The sequence below is a fragment of the Corvus kubaryi genome, unplaced genomic scaffold (assembly GCF_017639235.1).
Source record: "Corvus kubaryi isolate FWS band 111438036 unplaced genomic scaffold, C.kubaryi_AGA036_p1.0 138, whole genome shotgun sequence".
NCBI classification, from domain to species: domain Eukaryota; kingdom Metazoa; phylum Chordata; class Aves; order Passeriformes; family Corvidae; genus Corvus; species Corvus kubaryi.
This window is the reverse complement of record NW_024580672.1, coordinates 21,671,382-21,698,826: the sequence shown is the minus strand read 5'-3', so window position 1 is coordinate 21,698,826 and position 27,445 is coordinate 21,671,382. Positions and strand designations below refer to the sequence as shown.

Genomic DNA, 27,445 nt, shown 5'->3' with positions numbered 1-27,445 from the left:
GGTAATACAAACTTACACCTGGGTGTGGTAATTCCAAAAACTGGAAATAAGTCCTGCTACCCTCCTCCCACACACAACAGTCGTGCTCCTGGTTATTAATGCAGGGTAAAGAGCAGAAAACCTTGTGAAAATTCCAATTTAAGCACATTTAGACTAAACTACAGATCTCCAAGATTTTCTGTAGATTTCCTGGGGAAAAAAAGAAAAGTATGGGGAAAAATACTACAAGTATTGGCAAGAAAGGCTGTTTAAAAGTCCCTAATTAGGAGAGGATGCCAATGGACAGTTTATAAGACAAAATGCAAAAATTTATATGTTAAGTTTGGACTTTTAGGAAGGCAGTGCATTCCCAATTCCCAGGTGTATCCCTCTCCTGCTTTCCCAGCCCCAGGGAGGTGTGACAGAGGAAATAAACTCCACATTGTATTATGGGCGAGAATAAAACTGTAAATTTACACCCCTCCAGTAACAGGGAGCTAATCAAGGTGCTTCCATGACATCAAATTTATGGGAATTCTGTCACCCATGACCTGCCTGGTTTGCTGGGAGCAGCATCAGGAGCTCACTGGACAGCCCAGCCTCGCATCCATCGCTGGAGCAGCTGTTCCTGCTCCTCAGGAGCCCAGCAGTCGCCTTGTTCTTCCCTGCTCCCTGCCCAGGTGGTCCTGTCAGGCACAGGCAGGGAAAAGGAAAGCTCATAAATCAGCCACGTGCAGGAGAAGGAACAGCAGACAGCGTGAGGCCAAAACACGGCTCTGTCCACCTCTGCAAAGGACACTCCAGGGCACTCCGGGTTGTTAGTGCGGGGCGAAGAGCAGAAATTCCTGGGAAAACTCTCGTTTAAATAATTTGTTTGTAAATCACAGCTACTGTCACATCTCCAAGGTTTTCTGCTTCCCTTCCTGCTTGCTACAAGAGTTTTTTAAACATGACAGTTCCTGATTTGGCCTGCCAGGCTCTGTCACATGGAGGGGCTCCTCTGCTCCCACTGCCAGGCTGCACCTCTCTCATCCCTTCCAGTTGTAGGTGCTTTCAGGATCCCCCAAAGGCCTTTCCACTCTGTCAGGAAATAAGTGAGCGCATCTTTTTTTTCTGTCCAAGATGTTGATTTTTACCTCTTTAATTTAGGTTCTGGAATGAAGGAAGGCATTGTCTGGGAGTGGGAAAAGCATCCACTGCCGTCTGCCAGGTCTTGAGGAGCATCAGCTGAAGCTGGACTTTGGTTTAAAGAGTGTTCAAAGATCATGACAGGCATGAAATCACTACTGGCAGCTTGGCAGAGTTGTTTCAGTCCTTCAAAGATATTTAACACAGATGAGCCAATTAAAACTCTGAGCTGGCTGATCTCATTGAAGGCAAATGCCTCAAGAAGTCTGGGTGATCCTGGGTGTCTGCAGGAAAAGAAAGGAGCTCTTCCTAGGAGACACAAGTGGAAATCAGGAACAGAGCTGAGCAATCCTGTCCAGTCAGACTGATTCAGGATTGCAGCCATGCTGGTAGCACAAAGGAAAGCAAAGTCTGTCATATTCTTTCCAAAAAGAGGGAGCACATCCCAGCACTGCCACGGGATGTTCGTTTGGTGGCAGAGACTTGAGTCCATCCCTGTGGTCTGATGGGGTCCCCACTGCAGAGTTTCAGGTGTTCACTGCTCAGACACGTCCTTGAGTGCCACATCCAGAGGGGTTTTGGACACTTCCAGGGATGGTGAATCCTTGATTTATGTGGGAATGCTCAGGCAGTGGCTTCTCCTTTAACATCAACAACAATAATTATTACTACTACTACTATTATTATTATTATTATTAAGATTATGAAAATAATAACAGAAATTTTAAAGAGAGGGTGAAAGAGTAACAAAATCCAAGAGAAACGAGTGATGCCCAACACAATTTCTCAGCACCCACTGACCAGTCCCCAGCCCATCTCCCAGCCACAGTCGGTGCCTCCCACCCAGATGCCCCCAGTTTACATACTGGGCATGTTGTTCTACGGTGTGGGACATCCCTTTTAGACAGCTTGTGTCAGTGGAGGGCCTGTCAGTCATCTTTCCATAAATCCAAAGCTGTGGCTTCACTCACCAACCTTGTTAGATCAGCTGAGGAAACAGCTTGGGAAGCACTGACAGGTCCCTCACACCCCAAATCAAAGAAACCCTTGGACTTTAGGGCTGCTGTGCCCTGGAGTGAGTGTGAGGCCCTAGAGCCCATAAATACAGCCTTGCAGTTTATTCCATATCAGAGCACTTTGATTTACTCAGGAAATAAAGTATCTCCTCCTGCTCCATTCAAACATTATATACAGATTTAATCACAAGCCCTGTGATACTTCACATTACTCACAAAGCTGAGCTTTTGTACTTCTCACATTCCTTCCCTTTGCCTGTTTTTTTTTCTTTATGTACCCATAAGATTAAATTTTAAAAAAAACAAAAAAAACCCACCCCAGAAACAACAAAAAAAACCCCACCCCAAACTTTAAAAAGAAGCAGCAGCCAAATACAGGGTTGCAAATGGCATTTTTTCTTTTAACAATCTTAGTTTTTAGACATGATCTGGGGGATTCTCCTGGGTTCCTGAGTGTTTGGGACTGCTTGTGCACTGTGAGACATGCTCTGTCACAGGCATAGAGAACATTCCAATAAAGGAATGAATACCATGAGTGACTCAACAATGCAGTAACAAAAAGGTGAGGTGCCTGCTGGGGGAAAAATGGGCAAAACAAGCAGGAAGGGAACAGAAGCAAGACCTGGATTCAATTTAGGAGAAGAATGGGGTCCCCTGAAAGCAATAAAATCTTAGGAAAAGAAGTAAAGAGAGAAAGGGGGAAAAAAGGAGAAGGTTGAAACAAAGATTTGAAAGCGTCACAGCTTTATAAAGGTACTGATCTGAGGCACCAAAGCTTCGTCAGGGTTGAACTCCTGAACTTTCTGAGGTGCCAAGTGAATCATTCACTTCCCTGGGCTCCACCACGCTCCCACACTCCTCCCTCCTCCTCCTCTCCAGCCCTTCCTCACTGGTCACTCCCCAAAAGAAGCTGATCAGTCCCCAGGTCAGGGAGCTGTGATTCAGCTCCCTCCTGCCAGCAGAGCTCCAGGAGCTCTCCTGGAGAGCCCTGTGGAGCAGGTGGGAGGCAGCAGAAGGAAAAGCAGGTGCAGCAGCCGAGCTCCAATCTGCTCCAGCCCTGGCTGCTCCAGCAGCTGCAGAGATGGCACTGGCTGAGCTGCTCCTCCTGCAAACACACAGTTTCTGGTCTCACACATCTCCTGGAAGCCTGGGGGATCATGGATGCCAAAGGCACAGTCCCAGGAAAAGTTCTCGTGCACCTTCAGGAGCAGAATGCTGAGACTCGGGGAGGATGCTGAGAAATGCCTCAGCTGTGTTCTAATACATTTTCTAGAATCACAGAGGGGTTTGGGTTGGAAAGGACCTTGAAACTCATCCCATTCCATGGGCAGGGACACCTCCCACTGTCCCAGGCTGCTCCAAGCCCCAATGTCCAGCCTGGCCTTGGGCACTGCCAGGGATCCAGGGGCAGCCCCAGCTGCTCTGGGCACCCTGTGCCAGGGCCTGCCCACCCTCCCAGGGAACAATTCCTTCCCAGTATCCCATCCAGCCCTGCCCTCTGGCACTGGGAAGCCATTCCCCCTCTCCTGGCACTCTATGCTCTTGCAAATCGAGGTAGATTGAGGTGACCATCACCCTCAGCTCTCCTGAGCTGGAGAGGAGCTTTGACACAAGGCCACAATCATCCTGCGAGAAACGAGCATTACCTTATTACAGCACCCCTCAGCAAAGGCACTGCAGGAACAAAATCCTCAGCTGGCAACAAACATGCAAAAAAAAACCCCACAGAAAAGACGCCAAACTTGGGCTGGGATGGTTTGAGTCTCTTCCCTGGCTTCCCTGGAACCATGGATAGATCCCACCACAAACCCCCTCGGAGCAGGACAGAGGGAAAAGCCCCGGTGGAAGCCTCTGGGCTGGCAAAGGCGCCCGGTTAGAAGATGGCCACGCCACAGAGCCAGGTTCAAGGTAGGAAAAAAAGGCAAGGATTTCAAACTTTGCTCATAGATATTCTTCAAGTGGTGTTTAATACCGCTCCTTTTGTTTGTTTTGACAATGGATCTTATCTTTTGGTAAGGGCTGTGTTCAGGACTATTATTACCCTCTATAAAAGCCTCATAGTCTTTCTTTCCACTTGTTCAGCACACCAGAGTGGCATAGCAAATTTAATCGAAGAACGCAGCTCCAGGGAGAGCCTTTGGAGACTCTCCCCTTTTTCATAATGCTGTTATCTCCCTTTCCTTGTGTTGGGGATGCATAAAAATCACAAAAAAGTCATTCTGAGTATATTCTTCCTGATAATTATTGTCAGACTCCGAGATAAGTACCCTACGTGATGTAATGTGTGTTAGACCCGGCTCTCTGAATGCAAATCCTGCAACACTCCTAGGCCCAGACAATGGGCGCCCTAAACACCAGGGCCTGGTATTTTGCCACAGACAAGAGAGAGCTTTGATTTTTTGTGTTTCGATAAGGCGCAATCTGGGTGCCTTTATCTCAGCTGTTATATTTAAAGATGACATTCTAGCCTTGCAGCCTTGCCTATTGTCTTGACCCTGATTATCTCCAAATGTTGTTGTTTAGTCAAACTCGCCGCTTTAATGAAAGGCCTGCTCCCAATTTAAGGAAAATTATTTAAATGCAGAGTATCCTATACACTGCGGTTTCCAAAAGAACTAGGCGGTTAATCAAAAGTTAATTGTATAATTCTCATGCAGATTAGGGCCTCTTGCAAATGAATCCCAGGTTGTGACTATTAAAAAAAGGGAAAGTGCTGGAGTAATGCACAAGGGTCTTCAGCCTGGTAAACAATCAGCTAAGGTTTAATTTGTGGTAAACAAAGTGCTGATACACCAGGGGTCTCCAAAGGAGACAAAAAGGTGAAAATAAATTAAAAAACAACATCCAGATATGATCTTTTTGTTTTTAGGCATCTTTCAAAAACACGGGCTCAATGAACAAAAAGTAATCCATTAATATTTACTGGCAGCATCCTGGCAATATGCAAATGAGAGCAGCCGCATAATTATGCTGCAGCCCTTGGACAGGGATCCTGCTCACGCAATGTCACTGCCACCACCTCCAATCACCACCTCTGTGGTGCTCCCGTGGCAAATAAACGGCTCTAATGAACACTTTGATTAATCACAAACTGCTGCTCCCCGTGCCAGCAAACAACCTTGGCAGAAAAGGGCACCAGTGGTAGGTTCAAAGCTTATCCGTGTGCTTTGGAGTTATCTGAGGGAAGGAATAAACCAGCAGTGATGCGTTCCACGCCAAAAAAGTCATGGCTCACCTGAAAAAAAGATAAAATAAAGAGGAGGCGGCGTTCCTATGGAACTCAGGCTGGATAAGCAGCTCCAGTTTTTTAACCAACAGCCTCAAAACCTGATTTTTCTTACCTGGATAACAACCCAAGGGGAACAATACTTTTGTTATCAAACTTTCCAAGGAAGTTGCTGACCCAAATTGTGGCCAGGATGGAAGATCCAGGGTTAAAGGCAACTCTCTGGTGACCCTTCAAACTGGGACCCAAATGAGAGCCTTGGGCTCTCCTGGGATATGGGTGGGACAACTCAGGTGAAGAGGTGTGGTTCCAGTCAATCTTTAAAGCCTTTTCTGTAAAAATGGTGAAAATTAGAGTGACTGAGTTGTTGTCTTTAGTTGTAGCTACTTCTGATGAGCAGCAGTGACACAAGTGGGAGGTCTGGGACTGCAGAGCTCCCTGCTGCCAGGTGGGATGCACGGTTGGAAATCCCTGTCTGCCTGCCCAGGAAAAATCCCTTATCAGCTTATTTATTTCCTGATGATGACATGCTTGGTCCTGGACGAAACAAAATACAAGTATGGAAAGCTAGGGATGAGCTCCACCCTAGGATGTGCCTGGCACTCACCTTCCTGCTTTTCCCTTTCTAGAGGGAATCCGAGTCATGACTTTCTTCTGCCATGAAGAGATTTATCCTTTCGATTTAAATTAGGAACAGGATCTTCAGCCAGGTATGGGTGATTTAAGGAAAACTTCACAGCTGGCCACACTTGGGGAGGCAGAGCAGGGTTAGATGGGATATTGGGAAGGAATTCCCGGCTGTGAGGGAATTCCCAGAGAAGCTGTGGCTGCCCCTGGATCCCTGGAAGTGTCCAAGGCCAGGCTGGAGCAGCCTGGGACAGTGGAAGGTGTCCCTGCCCATGGCAGGGGGTGCGACTGGGTGAACTTTAAGGTCCTTTCCCACCCAAACCATGCCAGGATTCTAGGATTCCATAACTCTACGTGCATATTAAGCCAAAAATAATAATTTAGGCTGCTCCACACAAAGCAGATTTTCAGGGAGAACCAAGAGGCCACTGCCAGATCCACAATGAAGACTTGGCAAAACCGGCTCAAGCTGTCCTGGGATTTGGCTCATTTTCTGAAGGTGTGAGATGAAATGTGGGAGAAGGGATGGAAAGAGGGACCAGCTACAAGCCTCTGTCATTCTACACGGTCAGAAACTCCAGTTTCAAGAAGAAATGAACAGAACACACCCTGAAATACTCTGGAATTGAAAAAATTGTAATAACCTGCCACTTCCCAGGATTTAACAGCAACTATTGTGGTATCTTAAAGGGATTCTTGGTGTAAAAGATGACCACCAAAGTGTCCAAGCCTCCAACAGTGGAATTCTTAACCTGGAGGTGCAGGGAATGCTATTTGACATTAATTAGGAACTAAGGGTAATTAAGGACACAGAGGTTTATTTGCCATTAATTGAAAAAAAACTTACTAAGAACAAGCAAATTTGTCTCTAAAGGGAGGTGGGTTTTTTTCATTTTCACACGATTATTATTCTTACTTAGAACATTTTGTTTTGAAGGAAAACATGGGGAAAATGTTGCCTTAGAAATAAAAACCTAGGAGCTATTAATTATTAATTATTATTAATAATATCATCATGATTATTTTTATTGTTAATATTGTTGTTGTTGTTATTATTATTTACGGGGGTTGCTCTGTGTTCCCAAGAGCAGAAGCAAGAGAATTCCCCTGAAAAAGCTGAAACCCTGGAGCACTGGGAGCAGCTCCAGGGGCAGCAGCAGCAGCAGGCAGGAGCCCCGGGGGCGTGCCAGGGGGGAGTTTTAAAGGATCAGGGAATATCATCCCATTTCTTCACCATTCATCGCTCCAGACATGCACCACTCCCTGCCCAGAGTTCAGAATTATTGTTCCTTTTAACGCAGGAAGCCCAGAACAGCAGAGAGCTTTCAACTGCACTGCCCGGGGTGCAGGTGAGGGTAACGTTGACTTTTGCCACGTTTCCATCAGCCCATGGCAGATCCCTGATAAATCTTACATCAGAGACAGACTTTGGAAAGTAAATTGTTCAGTAATATGCATTTTCGATCAAAACACAGGGGAGACTTTAAAAATTTACCGTGCATAAATAAAATATTTGATCACTCTGATTCCTATTTTCCAAACCCTCACAGACACTTCATACTAATACTGACATTAAACTTCAATATTGGTTTAGGGGTGATAAAACAGAACTGCTATAAATGCTTGAACAGGATGCAGGAGGAAGTTTTGACAAAAATAGGAGTTTTCCAAGAGGTCTTTGGGATCATTTCTCCTGTTGTGAGATACAAATAGGCTGTTCCATGAGCAGGAGCAATCCCCAGACTTGCAGGATGCTGCAGCCTGGGCAGGGGTTACAAGAGCCAGCTGGGCTTCCTTCTACCACGGAATCATGGAATGGTTTGGGTGGGAAGGGACATTAAAGATCATCCCTGCCATGGGCAGGGACACCTCCCACTGTCCCAGGCTGCTCCCAGCCCCAATGTCCAGCCTGGCCTTGGGCACTGCCAGGGATCCAGGGGCAGCCCCAGCTGCTCTGGGCACCCTGTGCCAGGGCCTGCCCACCCTCCCAGGGAACAATTCCTTCCCAATATCCCATCTAAATCTCCCCACTTTCAGCTTAAAGCCATTCCCTGTGTTCTGTCCCTCCATGCCTTGTCCCCAGTCCCTCTCCAGCTCTCCTGGAGCCCCTTTAGGCCCTGCAAGGGGCTCTGAGCTCTCCCTGGAGCCTTCTCCTCTCCAGGTGAGCCCCAGAGCTCTCCCAGCCCGGCTCCAGGGCAGAGATGTCCCAGCCCTTGGGGCAGCTCCATGGCCTCCTTGGGTTTGCTCCAGCAGCTCCACACCCCATGCCGGGTGCCTGTGTCTCAGCCTGTCCCTCTGAGCACCTTCATGAGCTTTACAGCCAAGAACAGCCTGGGAGAGTCTTGATATTCCCAAAGCAACAGAGAGGCCAACCTCAGGCTTCAGGAAATATTGGCAAGAGCCCCCAGAACTGGGATAGCTCCGACCTTTCAGAGTCTTTGTGCTGCTCTGCTGCTTTCCAGCTCGAGGTGAGATTGGAGAGTTGCTCCAAGTTGCTCCCTGGCCACCGCTCTGGGGCTACAGCCTTGACCTCAACCCCTCGGAGCAGGGCCCGGGAGCACAGGAACATTGTCACCCTGTGGGTGTGTGACCCCGCGGGGATCCGTCCACACCATGCCCTCACTCACCAGATGAGCTGAGAAATCTCCTGGAAGCCACAATTCTCCATAAAACACATCAGAGGACAGCTTAGCACAACAAATAAAACTGCAGTCTCCATGGCATGGCAAGAACATGACGGATTTTGAAGTTTCTTTTAAAAATATGGAGCTGAAAAGCCCGGTTATTTCATTTTAGGCATGGTCTTTTTTTGCTGTGGAGGAAAAAGCAAATCACCAGAGCCAACATCAAAAATAGCATCTAATCTACTTTAAAAACAGTAAAAAATTCCAAATAATTAGAGCCGGGTTGCCCAGGAATCATTAGAGAAATCAATATCCAGCACCAGTGAAGTGTCTACAAAATACCAGATGGTCACTAGTAAAATCCAGAACATGAGAACTCAAATACTGCCTGTAAAGGGGAAAAAAAAGATGAGTGGGAATTTTCCTTGGGGGAAGACAAAACTGATCAAAATTAAATTCAGCAATTTCGTGATGAGCTTGTTTTGCTAATCAATATCGGAGCAGAAGGGCCGGGCTGTGGGGTGGGCAGGGATCCCAGCAGGAATGGCCAGGGATAACCACGTGCCAAGGGCTCCTCCAGCCTTCACATGACTGAAGAGACCCAGTCCTGAGGCAAACGGATGGAATTCAAGGCATGAATTCCTCAAAATCTGGGAGGGAAGGAAGGAGGAAGGAAGGAATCACAGTCACAGAATCACAAAATCCCTGAGGGTGGAAAAGCCCTCCAGGATCATTGAGCCCGAGCTGTGCCCGATGCCCACCTTGTCCCCAGCCCCGAGCATTGGGAGCCACCTCCAGCCCTTCCTTGGACACCTCCAGGGATGGGCACTCCAACCCTCCCTGGGCAGCCCCTGCCAAGGCCTGAGCACCCTTTGTGTGACAAAATTGCTCCTGATGTCCCTCCTAGGCCAGGGCCCAGCCACCAGTGTCCCTTGGTCATGAGCCGTCACTGAACTCCTGGAGTTCCCCAGCAGAACCCAGCTGAGGGAGCAACCTGGGAATTCCATCCTCCCCAGAGTTTTCCAGGGTGAGACTCAGTCCATGGGGTTTCCTTCTTGGAGCAGGAAGGTTGGGAGACCTCTGCAGGAGCACCTGGGCGCCTCTCTGGTTTTCTCACTTGGTCATGACTGAAACACGAACTTTGAGCAGCTTTTGGGTTCAGTCCAGTGATAAGAAACTATGTACAAATAAACATATTTTTAAAATATTAACTCAAGATCTTCTTTGGGGTTTAAATTTGTAAACCCTCCAGTTTTAGTTATTTTAAGTGAAGCTCAGGTTGGAACCTTGGAGAACAAAATAAATTGGAGAAGTCTTCTTCCTTCTACTGACTACTCATTGTTCACATGATGCTTGTTGGGATCCTACAGCATCTCCCAGAACATTTGTCTTTTACCAGACTTACGAAATGGGGATTTTTCTCCTTTTCCAGCCTTTCTGTTGGTTATGGAAGTGTGTCCATGTGGCCTCTGCTTCTGCCTAATTAAATCTCCATTAAATAAGTGATTGCACCCACTATAAATTACACAGAGTGCATTTCCCTGGATATTTAGAGATCCATAGCACAGTGCTGTGACTGTCACAGGCTTTTTTTAAAGTGGACTTTTAAGAAAAGGAATTTGGTGTGGCTCAGTCATTACAGACTTGTTTCTTTGGAGTCCATGGAATTAGGACAAGGAAAGAAGTGTGAGACTTGGATCCCTGAGTTTGGGATGTGCCAGTGAGGAGTTCCTTGGAGCTGGGGCTGTGGGAGGTGGCAAAAAGGAAGCTCAGAGGCCATGGCAGAATTAGAAATCACAGCTCTGGCCTTAACAGATATTTTAGGGGAATTTTAAAATTTAGATTTCATTGAAATTTATTGAAATTTAAATTGTAGAGGAATTTTAAAACTGAAGCAGATTTGTGACTCCTTAAAGAGGAGATCATTTACAGATATTATGGGTTTGGAGTGAACTTTTGGTTGGTTTTGTTTGTGTCTGGATATCACTCTGAGGGGTCTGAACCACCCAAAACTGCTGTTATTTCAACTATGGAATAACTTCCTTACCTGGAAATTCAGAGCTGGACAAAGCAAGAAATGCCAAGCACACTCCCAATACGAATTGGGCAGGTCTATGAAGAAGTGAGATAATTTTCATGGTTTTATATTTATGTCAGGTTTTAAGGCACTGAGGTCACCTGTTGCACGTTCCCCCACTCTTGGCTTAAGTGCAGAGAAGATGCAGAGGCATTAATTAAGTCATTTATTCCTCCATGAATCAGTCAGAGAAACAGGCTATGGCTGCACTTGTGAATGTCAGGACTGTAGAAAACCAGGTTAGACAGCAAATGTAAATTGAAATTACAAAGCTTGCAATGACAAATATCTTGAAGAAGAGCCTGTTTTGGCTCTGTTTTGTATTTTATCTCTCCCATCTATTGGACACCAGATTTCTGCTGTTGCAACAAAACTTGAAACACTCATAAGCTGATAGTAAATGAAAGTGGCTGTACAGCTTCAAAACAGCACCACAGCCTACAGAGGGGTCATATTTCATCTTTAATTCATTTAAAATCAAGTGGCTGCATGACATCACTCTGACATTCCCTAAGACAGCAACAGCCAGCTGATGTCACACACATTCTAAGGAAATATGTCAAAATATATTAGCTCATATTTTTATCTGGACAGCTATCAAACGAAGCCAACAGCAAACAAACTCTGCTGAAAGCAGACATTTCCATTTTGGCAGTCTCAAAAGGGACAGAACAAATTATTTATAACACTGCAGTTTTTGCACGCAGACAAGACCTTTCTCTTCAGACTTTAGGAGAAAGAAAACGAGGAAAACATTAGAAGCCAGCTTATTTTCAAGCCTGCACTAATTCCAATTTCACAGGTGTACAAGCCAGCACTCCCAGAAGTCTGTGATTCATAATTCAGCCTGGAAATGGGCTAAGTACCACTTGTTTAATGTGTCAGTTGTGAGAGCTTGGGAACAAAACCACCGGATTCCTTTTTCTGGTGGTTGTTTTCCCAGAGACAGGCACTGTGTCCACCCCTCTTTTCCCAGCCCCTCTGTGGATCACACACGCTAATACCGGCACCTCTCAAACTTGCATTCCACCCAAGCCTAAGAGGCAGAAGGCAGTGCCTTTGCAAGGCTGGAGAGGCTCATTCAGGAGAGTTTGATCCTCTGTCACACAGCTTGGTGCAGCCTGAAATAATAAATTTCACATTTTTCATATTATTGATACCTTTGTCTGTGGTGGGGCATCCCCTCAGCCCTCCTTGGCCGCTCTGTGATCTCAGAAATGCTCCTTAGGCTTGGCCTTGATAAACAGCACCTGAATTAAGCTCTGACTTACCAGAAACACCATTTGCTCCCAGGAATTTGGGCTGTTAGGAATTCCCCTTGGAAACTTCTTTTTCTTGCCTGAATAACCCAAATGGAACATTAATTTTACCATCAAACTTTCCAAGAAAGCCACCGACCTGAATTGTGGCCAGGATGGAAGATTAAATGGAGGGCTTAAATCAACCCTCTTACAACCCCGTAAAACTCCTACAGCAAAAATTCCTGTCTGGATTTTGGGGGGAAACCGGTTAAAAAGGGTTGAAGTGCTTGTTGGGGCTGCCCGAATAAACTTTTTAGGATTTGATGCACTTTGTGGGCAAACCTGGGCACTCCCGGAGGGAACTGTGGAGTTCCACCAGGCTGCTGGCGATACAAATAAAATGATGAATCAGAAGAATTTGTTAACTTTTTAGAGACACCAATCCAACCCAAAATCCCTCCTGTAAACCGGCACCCCGCGGCAACAGCGGCGCTTCCAGGGGCTGACAGGGGGGTGGTGGATTTGGGAAAAAAAGGCATCACTGAGAGAATTCGTTCACCTGATAATTCCCCAGTGCGGCCGGTAAAAAAGGCAACTGGGCGGCGACGTTTTACAGTTAATTACCAGCCATTACATGCTAATTATGCACCTTTAACTGCTGCTGTTCCAAATATTGCCCAGGTGGTGACACTGATCCAGGGGCTGCTCGTGCTTGGGGGGCTGCCCTGGATGTTTAGGACAGATTTCCTGACTCCCTGAATAGGATAAAGCATGGTTTGCTTGTGGGGAAGGGTTCAGAATACCTCAGGGGTATAAATATTCACCCAGCTCATGCTGCACTTGCAGAATTTTTACAGATCTCTCACTCCCCCCAAAGTGTGGAACTGTGCCAGTATAGATGATATCCTAATCAGAAGAGATTCCTACAGAAAGGCAGGGAAAGCAGCAGCAGGATGGGAAGCACTACATGAAGCAGAAGTTGAAATTCCACCTGGAAAGTGTCCAGGACCAAGAAAAGAAGTAAAATCTTTGGGTACTTGGTGCATCACAGGTAGCACAGGAGGTGCTCTAGACCTTAAGAAAAATAAAACAAATAAAGATACCCCAATCAAAGAAAGAATTACAACAATTAATGGGAATTGCAGTGTCCTGGAGGAAACTTGTGCCCAGATTTTCTGTCAATTCTCACCCACTTTTTGAAAGGGCAAACAGTGGGAACTCAAACAGGAGGAGGCAGGCAAACCCCTGATACAGGAATTACAACTTCAGAGAGAAAGATAGGAAAAACATTTCCAAATTCCAAGCTCTATTTCCAAGCTGCAATAATAAAGTCAGGATGACCAATGCATTCTCCCAGAGATGCACACTTACACACAGCTTTGGTCATTTCTCTACTACACAATCTGCTTAGAGGTGATACTTAGGAACAGAAAAGCTTCTATGTTCTTATGGCTCTACCTAATTATAAAGCTAAAACCTTTGATCAATGCCTTATCTTTCATTTCGGATCATGCAAAGACTTTTAAACTTTTTAATTCTAATTCTCATTTAGTTCAATGTGGCTTTTTTTTTCTTGAAATGCTCTTTGAAACACAAACCAAAACAGTTTTTTAAACTTACACTTGGTACAGACACACACAGACATCAACTCTGTTTAAATGCTCACAGAAATGGAGCTTGCAGATAAAGTTAACAGAGCAAAAATTAAGTTCTGGCCACAGAAAGGACCACAGTTCATTTCTGGTTTTGAGCAAGTACCAATTGCAGCTCTGGAGAAAGGGACTCCATGGATTTTGGGCAGCCTTCAATCCGAGGAGCCACTCGAGTTTGTGAACTGTGTACCTTAAACTCATCACATTTTTGATCAAACATAGTAACTCCCCATGCACAGCAGCCACTTTCCAATGCTGTGACTTGATTATCTAATTTGTTTTTGGAATAGCAAAGAATGCACAGTTTGCAACAGTGCCAATATTCAAGAGCACTGTGGTGGTGGAGGGTTGATCCTGGCTGGTGCCCACCAAAGCCACTCCATCACTCCCCTCCTCAGCTGGGCAGGGGAGAGAAAATATAACCAAAGTCTCGTGGGTCGAGATAAGGACAGGGAGAGATCACTCACCCCTCACCCTCCTGGGCAAAACAGCCTCGACTTGGGGAAATTAATTTAATTTATCACCAACAGAATCAGAGCAGGATAATGAGAAATACAAACCAAATCTTAAAACCTTCCCCCTCACCCCTCTCTTCTTCCTGGCTCAACTTCACTCCCCATTTTCTCTCCCTCCACACTCACAGAGGCACAGGGGGATGGGGAATGGGGGCTGTGGTCAGTTTATCACCCTCACACCCTTCCCCTGCTCCAGCCTGGGTCCCTTTCCACGTGTGCAGGGGAATCTCAGCTCTGGCATCTGGAGCAGCTCCTGCCCCTCCTTCCTCACTGCCCTGGGGGCTGCAGAGCTGCTCCTCTTCCATCTCCTCACTCCCCTGTCCAGCTGAAATTCAGGGTTTTTTACCCTCTTCTTGACCCTGTTATCCCAGAGCTGCTGCCACCATCTCTGCTGGGCTCAGCTTGATCAGCAGTGGGTCTGTCCTGGAGCTGGAATTGGCTCTGTGGGAAATGGGGAAAATTTCCAGCAGCTCCTCCCAGAAGCCACCTCCACTACCAACACCTTGTCAAGCAAACCCAAAATGGTTGTAGAGAAGAAATTCTTTTGAAATGAATGAGCCACAGGTTGATTTCTTCCCCACCTAAGGAAAGCTGAGGAAGGGAGCCCAACCACGTGGATATCCCATGGCTTGGCTACCTCTTCTTTCTCTCTCCTGAAGGATCCCTGGAAAAGCTTCAAGCTGAGCAACTAAAAGTGGGGCTCAGGGCATAACATCTGCCTGCAGTGCTGCCATGGGAGCGTGGAAAGGAACGCAAGGGTGCTGAGTTGATTGTCTGAGAATTTGTCGCTTTTGGAGTCAGTGCTGCTTGTCCTGAGCTGGGTCATCAAAATGAGGTGGCCCAAGCCCTTGGGAGCCTCCCAGTAGTCCTGGAGTTTGTCAGAACTGGAAAGAAGACATAAAACAATGCCTAAGACAAGGTAAAAGAACTTCCAGCAAGCCTGGAGCTGCTTCCTCGCTGGAGGAGATCCACTGGCATTTGCACTGGGAAGTGAGGAGGAAAAGTTTCTGCTCGGGCAGCACTTCCAGGGCAGAGGGTGGAGAAACCACTCTGAGGAAAACACTTCCAGTGGGGGTGTCCTGGAGATCCAGGAGGGGCAGCACTGGGAAACTGGATCTGTCAAATCCACATCCTGGCAGCAAAGTGATAAATTTGTTCCCCTCTTTTCTCCTCATGGCCGTGGTGTCTCCGGGAAAGCACCCTCAGCCTGTGATCCTGAGGATCTACAGGGAGATCGGGTTATGGGAATTCTTCTGGGCGTTGGGAATGTTTCCTGAACAACCCCAGTTAACAAACCTACACAGAACTTCTGCATTTCCAGCTGTATCTTAGGGCAGTCACAGCTGGAAGGAAACATTTACTATTTTCTTCCAAGGACTTTGTATTTTACCTGAAAGAGATGACAGGGCAGGGGAAGAAAGTTCATATTGCTTGCAGGCTGATCCCAGTGGGACAAGGACTTGGGGAGGACAGAAAGCAGCTGTAACTTGACTGGTTTTAATCTATTTGGGTTTTATTAATGTGACAATGCCTGGAACAACCCCGGGCTTCTTGGCCAAAAGGGAAAGGTGAGAGCCTCTGAGAAAAATCAGATCCGACAATTTCGTAAGAAGATCAAAATCCTGTAACAAACACTTCATTCACATCTAACTCCTTCATCCTTTCTGGTGCCAAATCCACCTTTAATTCACTTACACCAGCAAAATCGTATCCGTATCATTCATACCAAACTCTTGAAATCTTCCATCCCATTGCACTCTTTTTGAAAAATATTTATACCTGTGCATAGAAGAGATTTTTCTACCTGACAAGAATAAAAGCTTCCAGTTGAGGGATAATGAATCGTAGGAGGAAGCTGTTTCCTGTGCCATCCATATAAATGCCAGGTCCCAGTCCATGCATTTTGAGCAAGTGCTCCTTAAAAGCACAGGTGACATAAGGCCACCTCGATATTTCCAAAGCAAAAATAGTTTTTAAAAAATTATTATTAATTATGAAAATGATTATTAAAGGTGTGATTCTATTTCTGCCCAGACCAAGCACCTGCTTTGCCGAGTGCTGGGTGTCTCCTGACACCAAATCCATGTGAAGCCAAGTGGGAAATGTCAGGAGAAAACAGGCATAAAATCTAAAAAAATAGTCACAGAGTAATGTTTGTGTGTGGCTTTTTCACCACTCCATCAATACCTCAGCAAACCAAACACCTTCTTTGAGTTTTCACTTTCATTTTTAAATCTTTGATTTTACTTCTTCTCTTTGTGGGGTTTTTGGCGTTTAATGAGTTGGTTTTACTCCTAATTTATAGCAAGAAAGTTTTCACGTGTGATTCTTTTTTCTAAAGCAATCAAACTGCAAATGGGCATTTACTGATCCAGGGGCAGGTGATCCAGAGCCACTGCTGATGCCAGGAAATATCCTGGAGCAGGAGAAGGATGAGCCCCGGAAAACAAAGGCTACTACAGAGATTCATCTCAAAGTACCACTTCAATCCAAAGCTAAATTTTCTTTTCAAGATTTTCCACTAGGACAAAAATAAGACCTATTTTTTTTTTTACAATTTTCATTTACATTTTCATGTTTTTTTCCCAGGTGGAGATTCACTCACCTACCTTAACATGACTTCTTCCATTCTGCAAAGGCATCCGTGCAAACCATTCAAAGCAAGCCATGCCTGTGTAGAAAATAAAATAAAATAAAGTAAAATAAAATAAAAGAAAGTAAAAGAAAGTAAAAGAAAGTAAAAGAAAACAACATAAACCAAAACAAAATAAAACAAAACAAAATAAAATTAAATTAAAAAATAAAAGAAAGTAAAAGAAAACAAAATAAAACAAAATCAAACAAAACAAAATAAAATAAAATAAAATAAAACAAAATAAAATAATATAAAATAAAACAATATAAAATAAAATACATCTTTCAATTCTGGGCAACCAGTTAATCAACAAACTTTGCAGTGGGCATTGTTTCCACCACAAACCTTTTCTCTGAGCAGTAAAGCCCCTAATTATGTACAGGACAAGGGCTTCCTCCAGCACAAGGGACAAATGAAACCAGGAATGTTTTTCCTGATAAAATGCACCTCTGATCAGGTGTTTTCCACCTTTCTAAGCCAGCAGCACCCCGATAAATAGCAATAAATTGCTCTTTAGCCCTCAGTAATAACGTGCTTTGCTGCCAGGGCTCATGACGGATTTCAAGACGCATATTTTGAGCAGGGACTATTAAAAACCACCTTTTTCTTTGCCTTCTGCAGTTCCTCCTGCTAATTGTCACAGATGAGGAATTACACAGTGCTGGGAAGGCTCTTCCATGCTGTTTTGCCAGCGCTCTCCAGCCCTGCCCTCCCGCATCCCTGGCATTCCAGCCTCTGCCCTCTCCTGAGCAGCCGTGCTAAATTGGGTAGTGGTTTTGGAAGTGAACAAATTGGGACTAGAAAAAGACCCCAAGCTCATTTTCAATTTTGTTCTGAGCTCCTGTTTGAACTGGAGTAGTTAGGAAAGCAATAAATAGGCCAGGGCCATGGGGGAACAGCACTTGATGTACCTGTGGGTCAGGGGCTACCACTAGGATTTCTTTAGGAAGCCAGATGATATTCGATTTTTAAAAAAATCCCAACCACAAAAAAGTTTTGTGTGGACCATTTTGGCAAGTCATGGACACGACAATAACAGTCAGCACTGCAAAACAGAGATGGATGAGATTTAGAAGCAAGTTTCTTTTACCCAGTCGCTTATACATTGTAAATTTACCTCCCCAAATGTCTCAGCTTGCAAATTAAAATGGGCATTCCACACACTTATTATTAATTACTATGGAAAGATATTAACTGAAGCAAGCTGTGCACTTAAACTTATTTTTCAGCAAATTCTGTAGTTTAGCAATATTCGATGTATTAACTTACTTATAAAAACACAAATAATTTAGGTAATATAAATCTTATTAGCTATAAGTCAATAATAAACAACAAAATTTCAGTCCTAACCAATTTTATACAGATCCTTAAACTGCAGTCAGGGTTTTATTACCCAAGTTTAGGAGAGTTACATAAATAAAGAAAATAACCAATCTCTCTGTCCTTTTTTAGTTCTTCTGCCTTGTCCTTTAGAAGATTAATACAGAACATGCAGAATGAAATCTGTTTTTTTAAATGGAGATTATTCATCATTTGAATTTTGGTGGGCTTTTAGTGAAGTTTGCTCTGCTTTTCTCATACATGGGCTGTAAATTATATTAAAATGGGCAAGGCTGAAGGAAGAACAAAGATTTAGATGGGATATTAGGGAGAAATTGTTCCCTGTGAGGGTGCTGAGGCCCTGGCACAGGATGCCCAGAGAAGCTGTGGTTGCCCCTGGATCTCTGGAAGTGTCCAGGGCCATGTTGGAGCACCCTGGGCCAGTGGAAGGCGTCCCTGCCATGGCAGCAGTGGCACTGGATGGGCTCCAGCCCCCTTCCAACCCAAATGTGGGATTCTGTGAAGAAAAGATTCCTGTGCTTGCACTGGAAGGTGATGAATTTACCTGCAAACACATTCCCTGGCATGAGGGCACGTTGGGAAGTGCTCAGCCCATGGGGCACCAATTTAGTGGATTTGCTCCCACAGAAATTTCCTTGCTCAATTTTAATGAAAAATATTAAAAAATATAACCTTAATCCCATGAACTGCAATACCTGGGGCATCACGAGCCAGACTCAAACCTCTTTAGCAGAACAGTGAAGGGCTGCTGCCAGCATATCCAGGTTCCTTTGTGGGACATTCCATGGACTGATGCTGTACCACGGGCCAGGTGTGGTGGTTGACCCAGGGACCCACCAGAGCTGCCCCATCACTCCCTGAACTGGACAGGGGGGACAGAGAGAAGGGGACATGGTCAGCTGGTCACTTCATCACCCTGTTCCTTCCTCCTCAGGGACTGGAGTCCTTCCCTGCGCCAGCGTGGCTCCCATGGGAGCCAGTTCCCCACAATCCTCTCCAAGGTGAGTCCTGCAATTTATTTTTCCGGATAGATTCATAATCTTTATTTTAGAGGGGTTCTCTTGCTTCTTTTTTAAGCAAGTTTTAATGACCATTCATGATTAGTGGAGCTTTCTGATCATTCCTGCCCTGCCTTTTGAAACAACCGAGGGACATTTTGGTATTCTTGGAAGTAAATTTGATTCACGTAAACAACAAACAACTGTTGTTCATCTTGATTCCTTCCATTCCTCCACAGTTGGACACTGTTTATCATCACTCTGGAGTGGAAGTAAATAATAAAATAGTTCTCATGGAATTAATCATTCAAAGAAATGACAGAAAAATACCAAAAACCCAAGAAATATTTACCTTTGTTATTATGAAGACAAGGTCCTTCTCTTTCAAGGCCTTTCTTTAAAAATGGTGGAAAAACTTGAAAGGGCCTGCCAATATCTGCTTCAGTATTAATTAGGATGAATCGATCATCATTGTATGGAGTATTGTTTGCTGGTTAAAGCAGAAACACTTTGGGAGATCACACCTTCGAATAACTAAGGATGCACTGGGGAAGATTAAGCGCTTTAAAGTAGTGCTATCCAGTTCTAATAATAAATGACCAAAAGTTTGAATTAGAGGAGAAATGAAGTCTTTGCTAATTGCTATCACAGCTGTTTTCTGTGATTCCAATGAATTTGATTATTTCAGATGTACAAACCACTGCCCAGAGAGCCTACACGTAAATATTGCACGACTGGTTGCCCACTGCACCTCTTAAAGATTTCAACTGAATTAAATCTCATTATTTCTCAAAATAATTTCTAGTAAAGGCTACTCAGCCAGCACAAAATACATTTATTTTGCATAGAATCATAGACTCGTTAAGGTTGGAAAAGACCTTTAAAATCACCGACTCAAATCATCAACACTTTAAAATAGTTCCTGAAAAAAAGACTGATTTACACTGAAAAAGACTTTTCTGCCTTCATTCCCTAAGGCAAACATGTTTCCTCTTCCCTCCCTGCTTCTCACAAGGGAATTGGTCCTTGGAAAACATTTAAAAAGGACTTGGAAGAAGGGTTTTACTTTCAGAGAAAGTTCTTAACGTGTACTCAAATGACTTCTCTTTATTCCTGCCTCATCCGCGTCATCTCCCGGCTCTGTGTTTATGTACAGGTGTGAGAGTGAGGAAAAGCTCACAAAAACCCAACAAATGTGGGCTTTGGGGTTGGCATTTAGCAGGGACAGCGGGATGGGAGGCACAGGAGGGACAGACACTGGGAAGGTAAACAAAGCAAGCCCAGCCATTGCTTTTCACCCAGCAGCAACATTTAACCCGGGCTTGAAAAGGAGGAGGCTCACAAATACAGTGAAGTCATGTATTCAATTTTGCTCAACTACTGGTGTGAAATTTTAATCAAAAAACTAGAGGAGCTCATTCAAAAAAGAAATTAGCGAAGAAAAAAAATTAAAAAAAAAAAAAAAAAACTTTGGTCGTCTCTCATCAGTGAAAACTGATTTAGTTATGCAAATTACTGCTATGAATATTAAACCACTGATGAAAGGTTTTTAATGAAGGGATCTTTTGTTTTGGAAATGCAAGGGTATATGCTTTAATTTCTTGCTAATTTACTGTTCTTTGATAATGTTCGCATTTTCCCCAAAGTGACTCCACTGATGGGTTTAATACTGTGAATAGAACTACAGGCCAACAATACTGGTTTTGACAAGCCTTCCCCTGTGTAACTATAGATCATGATTTGCAGCCCCTTATGCACAATTCTATTAGGGTGAATTTTGTCTACAGGGCTTTCCATGAAATGAATTCTCATTTTAATGTTAGCCTCCTGCAGTTTTTAATTTTTAATCTGTAATATGAAATTGCAAATTTTACAAACATCATTTGAAAAAGCCACTAGGACAGAACCGAATGCCAAAGTTTACATATTGCCTAATTAGACTGTTATGAGAAGCAGCTTATCAATGTCAAGCCAAAGATCATCAAAAAATCCAATTACTAATTTGAAAAACACATATATTTATAGGTTCATTTTGTTTAATTTGCATCCGATTAGCTTAATAATTGTTTAAAAATTGTATTAAGGTTAATAATTTTGGTTCAGTTAGCAACACACCTGGGCTGCCTAAGCGGGTACCCCACCAAAAATAAAAACTCCATGGTGATCTTTTCCAGCAGAAAGCACAGAGAGCTCATTACTCAAATGACAAGGCAATTTTAAATATGAAAAGTTATTAAATCCACTCACAGGCCACTCTTTTTTCAGCTGGGTTACTGGGCAGGACCGCTCAGAGTGGGCTCTCCCAAACCTTCCAGGAGGATTTTACAGCGCTGGATGTTGAGTCTTGTCTCACCAGCAAAGGTCTGCTCCGAGATCCTAGCAGGAAATTTTGACTTTTAAAAGTTGGCATCAAAGGGGAGCAGCGGTGTGCAAGGCAAAGGGGTTGTTTCTCTTTAGGGTCAGTTTTAGTGCAACCTCGGAGTGGACATTTCTAATTACAGCAAGGGACAGGTCTGTGGAATAGGTCTTGTTGTTGGACTCAATCTTAAAGGTCCTTGTGGCTGGACTCAGTCTTGAAGGCCTTTTTCAACCCAAATGGATCTAGAATTCCATGAAATAGGTGCCACATCCAACATCCCTTTGCAACGCTGGCTCCTGGAAGGGCTCGTCACTCCTGCTCCTCCCTGACATTGTGTTGGACAGCTCAGTGGAGCTTTCCAAGGGGGAGCTGCTGTGCTTAAGGACAATACTGCTCCTATGGACCAGTGCAGCTGCGGACAGAGCCTGGGAAAGCCACGGACAAGCTGGGAAAGGTGGGATGGGACGGTGGTGTCCGTGTTTCGGAACGGACCTCACTGCGGCACAGGAGCCGCCTCTGCCCTGGGACTTCCTTCATTAAAACAGGAGCGGGGCTGAGCAGGGCCATCCCTTGCCTCGGGATCCAGGCTTTCCCTTTAGTTAATGGAAAGCAGGAGGCTTCTCCAGAGGGGGAACAGGAGCACCAACCCGCGCTGAAGCGCCCTGGAGGAACGGCCGCGTCTCCGCTGACTCCGCAGGATCTTGGGAAGCAACTCTCCAGATGATCGAATTAGTGCTTCTGCTTGCCTCGCTCCCTAATTGGCACGAGGTGCACCAGCTAATGAACAACGTGCACTGCAACAAAGGAGGCACACGCTGGAAGAGGAGAAAAACGAGCTGGTGCTAATTGGTGGGCTCGACTTGGCTGGGATTAATCACACATTTTAACGGGAGGGCTACAAAGTAATGCCCGCACCCCAAAAGGCACTGCAGCCCTGATTTGCATATGTATAATGAGCTAGATTTGGTAAATTGACAGGATTCAACTTCAACATAGTAAAGCTGATGGGTTTTCATCTGGTCCAGCCCCTGAAAGTCTCAGCTTTAGTTTTAAGCTTAGTTTCAGGCTTTGACTGAAGAGCTGCTCTCAGTGGGTTCAATTAAAATGGATTTGGCCCTTCACTTGCCTCATGGATGATTTCTGATCTGCCTGACCCTCCTAGAGGGGTTTCCTCATTTCCCATTATTTAAAAATAGGTCACTGAGAGTTTTATGAACACATGCAAAATATTAATTACAAAGTTCACCAGCCCAGTTTTGGTCAGCTGGTGGGATATCTTCCCCCAAAGAAAAACAAGGATTTATGGCAGCGAGCTCTTCTGCAGAGATTTACAGGATAAATGCTCGTAGGTGGTTGAGAAGAGCCTGGTCTAATCTAACTTACAGCTCTAATTAGCTGATTTTTAGAAAACTCTGTTTGACCTTCTTGAGGGCAGTGAAAGCTGCATCATTCCCTGGTATTCACAAACACTGCAATTTAAAGCAGCTCCAGAGCTGCAAAACGGAGAGCATCAGATCCAGATGGAGATGCAGCTCCCTCTGGAAGGAGCAGAGGAGAAAATCAGGAGTTCATTCCTGTGCCACAGTAGCCACTAAGATTTCCCTCTATTCTTCCATCAAGCAGCCTGGAAAACTCTCAAATTGTACAAAATCCCAATTTTCATTCCACCATGCCAGCACTTATATCTTGTCCTAGCAAATGTCCTCCTCTCACTGAAGGAAATGATATTAAGAAAATTAAAAAGCTAAATATTAAATAAAAAACCATTATACAATAATTTCATATTAACATAACTTACTTTATAATGGTATTTCTATTAAAAAGCTAAATATTAACATTAAATTCACTTTTGAAATAAACTTTTACTTAGAATTAAATTGAGAAATGCAGAAATAAGCTTCTACTTTTCAGATGGCTGCAAATCTGTGCAGTCCTTTGATCTCCTACCACAAATAGCAAAAAAATGGTATTTTTCCTGGAAATCACAAGTGTTTTGCTTAGTGAAAGGGTTATGCTTTATTGTTAACAGGTTTCTCTTGTGGTAGAACATAAAAACAACTCCAATCCAACAAATTATTGCGTCTGTGCAAGTTTAAACTTGAGCTAACTTGGATTAAACTCCTCTCTCAAAGTGCTGCAGTTCAATTAGTCCAGGCCTCTCCTGGAGCTTGGACATTTGTGTTGAAGGATTTGATTCAGCATTTTTTAAACTGCTGGTCTGAAGTCAAAATTGGGTTTTTTAGTTCCTAAATGAATTCTAAGGAGTGAGGCTTCTCTCACACAGGTCTTGTTTTAAATATCCAGCTAATTTTAGGAGGGAAAACAAGCCACGAGGAAATTTCTGGCAAGATTTTTGTATCTAAATACCCTAAGTTTTAAAATGTAGTAACTTTACTCAGATAATTCTAATAGCAGCACTGAAAGTGGTGCTAAAAACACTGATTTGTTGCCAGTGTTTCTTCCCTGATACACAGATACAGGAATATTTATCTCAAAGTGCTTTGATTTCTTCTGGCTTTGGCCAAAAGTATTTCCTGGGCAAGGTGATCCTGAATGATGCTGCTCAGAAGCAGCAGTGAGTAGATATTGAAGCACTTCTTTCATGTTTTTATGGTATCCCTGCCCTTAATTCCAAATTCTGACTGGAGGTCTCTTGTTAAAATTGATGTTTTCAGTGAAATATAGAATGCTTTACTCATTGCTTCCTCTGCCCTCTGTCCTACAGAACCTGTGGCAATCAAACATCAGTTTGGGACTACAAGGGTGTATTTTAGCCAGGCACAATCCTGCATTCTACTGGAATCTAAAAAGTCCTTCTGGACAAAAAATTAATATGGAGAATTCTCTTAAATTCATTACAATAAAAAAAGAGAAGTTTATAATGCTGAAGATCAGAACAGGATTGGGTTTTTAGTTTTCCAATACTCTGATTTTTCCCAATTTTCAGTGTTAATGTCCATTGCTACTTTATCATAAAGATGACCCAGTGAAGACAAACCATGATGACAGACACGTCCTGACCTACCTGCCACTCACAGAACCACAAAAACATCAATACCTGCCCTGAACACCATAAAAACTTCCCAGATGACCCCACAGCCCTGATATTTAAATTACCTTTTTTAGTACTACAGAAGGAAAATTTACTTCATGAGATGTTCAAGTTTATTTTATCCACAAATTCCAGTTTCTGGTCGCAAGCCTGAGAATATTCACTAATTATGACTTTTGGAGTGGCAGGGAACCTCATGTGGAATTTTTTTTAAAGGGTGGGAACTCCCACCTGTCTCCAGGAATTTTTTTTTGTGACCTCCTCTGAGTACCAGCCATAAATTATATTCTAAAGGAACAGGGAAAGGAAGCTGGAGTGGGAATCTATGGAGACAACATCCTCAAAGATCCTCAATTACCTGCTATCTTTCAATCTGTGAGAATTGCCTCCACCAGAGCCCAGCCTTTGGGAAATTACAGAATTTCCCAAAATTCTGGGGGTGTTTACAGCTCAGCTCCAAGGTTAACAACTGCACTGCTCCTGTTCTCCCAAAACAGCATCACACCTCCAGGTCAGGGCAGGAGAGGGATGCCATGGAAAGAGACAAATTAAAAGGTGCAAAATCCAAACCACTTCAAGTTTTCTTTCCATATTTCATGTAATTAAGCAGCTCGTCCTGCTGTCAAGGAACTCTTTCAAGGCAAGAACTCGCAGAAGTCCAGAAGGAAATTGGATATGAAAGAGACTGTCAGGAAGAGGCAGAACTGTGGCATTGATTGCAATGCAGGGCTGAAATATTAAAATCCAGTTTTGTTGTCAGGAAGTTTTGAAGGTTCTGATACTCTCTGTGACAATCAAGTTGATTTTTCAACCTTATTTATGTCGTGGAAGCAGAAAGTCCATCTATTTTTAATAAGTGTGGAGATGAATTTAGAGTATAGAGGGAGGTTCCCACAGGGAATGGATGTGGAGCGGTGACAATTGACAGCACAGCAGTGACAATGCCATCTAAAGGATGTTCAAACCAACACCCCTGGAAAAATAATGCTCCTGCTTAAATAATAAATATTCTGCAGGGATTTAAAAGCCATGAGGATGTGGCTCCTGGGGACATGGCTTAGTGGTGGCCTTGGAAATGCTGGGGTTGGACTTGATGGTTTTAGAGGGCTTTTCCAACCTAAATGAGGCTGCGATCATAAATATCATCAACAGGTTGCTCTCTCTATTCAAACAAGATTTAAATTGCTTATTCTTCCTTACTACTCACTCAAAATCTCTGGAGAAATTATCTTTTCAAAAATGTGTAGATATAAAAGATACATAGATATATCTATACCCAGCAACTTGTAAATGCAAGAAGTCATGGGTAAGGGGAACCTCTGCTTCCTGACTTTTTATTTATGCCTCATTCATTCCTTCCTTTCTCTCCTTAAGAAAGATCATCCGCTCTGATCAAAAACCAAAAAGATTGATGATGCAGAAAGTCTGCAATGAACTTTTCCTACCTGGGGAAGAAATTTCCTAGAGGAAAGAGATTTCTTTGGCTGACTCCTAAGGTAACAGATCTGTCTGAGCTTTCCCTCAGAATTATCTGCCTTGAGGTCGATTTGCAGGTTCAGATTTTCTGAGTGGAAATGTAGCTGCCCACATAATACATCTTTATCAAATTTGAATCAGCAGGAATTCATGTGAAATATCAGTTCTACAAAAGAGCAGAGTAAATCTCCTCTGGAAATGTCCTGGATAGTGAGCAAAGCCATGGTCTGTGTGGCTGCAGCGTCCCCACAACCCAATCCAGGTTTATGTTCCTAAGATTCACCAGCCACGTACCTTAAACTCCTGTTTTCCCTGGCTGGCTGTAGAACATTCCCAAAAATGACACATCCTCACTTCCTGAGAGACTTCCACACATTAACCTTTTTTACCTTAGAAATTCCCATCCTGCCTCGTCCATCTCTTCACGGAACAGATCTGGCCTTCCATAGATCTCCACAGGATCTGTGTTCCTGCCATTGCAAAAACTGGGATCTGACTTTTGAGAGCTCTCCAAATCCTACAAAAGCACCAGGATACACTCCCTAAGGAGAGACTCTGCTGCCTACCTTAGAGAAGACTGGGACCAGGGTTCCTTGAGACCAAATCCAGGGAGGCAGCCTGGGAAAGTGGGAATGAGAGCAGCAAACAATTCGTGATAGTTTTGGCTGGAAGGGGAGAAACCCCAGCTCTGAGGAGAACTGAGGCATTTAACCTGAGCTGAGCTCCTGTTAGACTTGAACTAGAACCAAAGCCAAAATTGACAGATCAGAGTGACTGGAGAAAAAAAAAACCCAAACCACTTGTTAGCAGCAGAAAAACATTCCTGTTGATCTTTGTATTTCCCAACCATGGCACTGGCATTGCTAACACAAAGGAGACCGTTTTGATTTTAGGGGAGATGGTAAAATTTGCTCTCCTCTGAGATTTCAAGGCTAGTTTTAGGAATGTCATGATTGGGAAACAAGAGTTACAAAACCCACAAAAAGCCCACCAAAAAAGCAAAGCAAACCAAAAAAACCCCACCATAACATATTCCAGTTCTCCTATCAACCATGTGAAGTTCAAGGGAAAGTACCGGATTCTGCACCTGGGATGGAGCAACCCTGGATGTATGGACAGACTGGAATTTTCACACTAGAATTAAGTAGATTAAAAAAAAAGTGCATTCTAATCTGATAAAAACTCCCTGTGGATATGGGCACAGCACATCCCACCTAATAAAAACAAACAAGCAAAAAATCCAAAGTAAATTATAAAAAAAATCTTATTATATCACATCTAAGGTTTGATGTCTGACCATTACCCAGTGCATTCCTTCATCTGTTTTGGATTTTGAAGGGAAGACTTCACGAATGTGAACTCAACTAAAGAAAGGGTCACTCGATCTCATTCCCAAAACGAGAAATTGAGAACATCCAAACATAGTTTCCAGCTGGGGTTCCTTACAAGGACACTGAGGGGCTGGAGCGTGTCCAGGGCAGGGAACGGAGCTGGGAAGG

At 44.0% G+C, this 27,445-nt stretch overlaps 1 protein-coding gene across 1 annotated transcript in view; it reads right to left on the bottom strand.

Moving 5' to 3' along the window:
* Positions 1-21,329: 21,329 nt before the first annotated feature.
* Positions 21,330-27,445, bottom strand: part of PTPRE (protein tyrosine phosphatase receptor type E) — a 56,100-nt gene continuing 49,984 nt past the window's right edge. The window contains exon 14 of the mRNA XM_042018517.1: positions 21,330-21,435. Coding sequence (XP_041874451.1) covers positions 21,330-21,435 — 106 coding nt within the window. The remainder of the gene's footprint in view (positions 21,436-27,445) is intronic.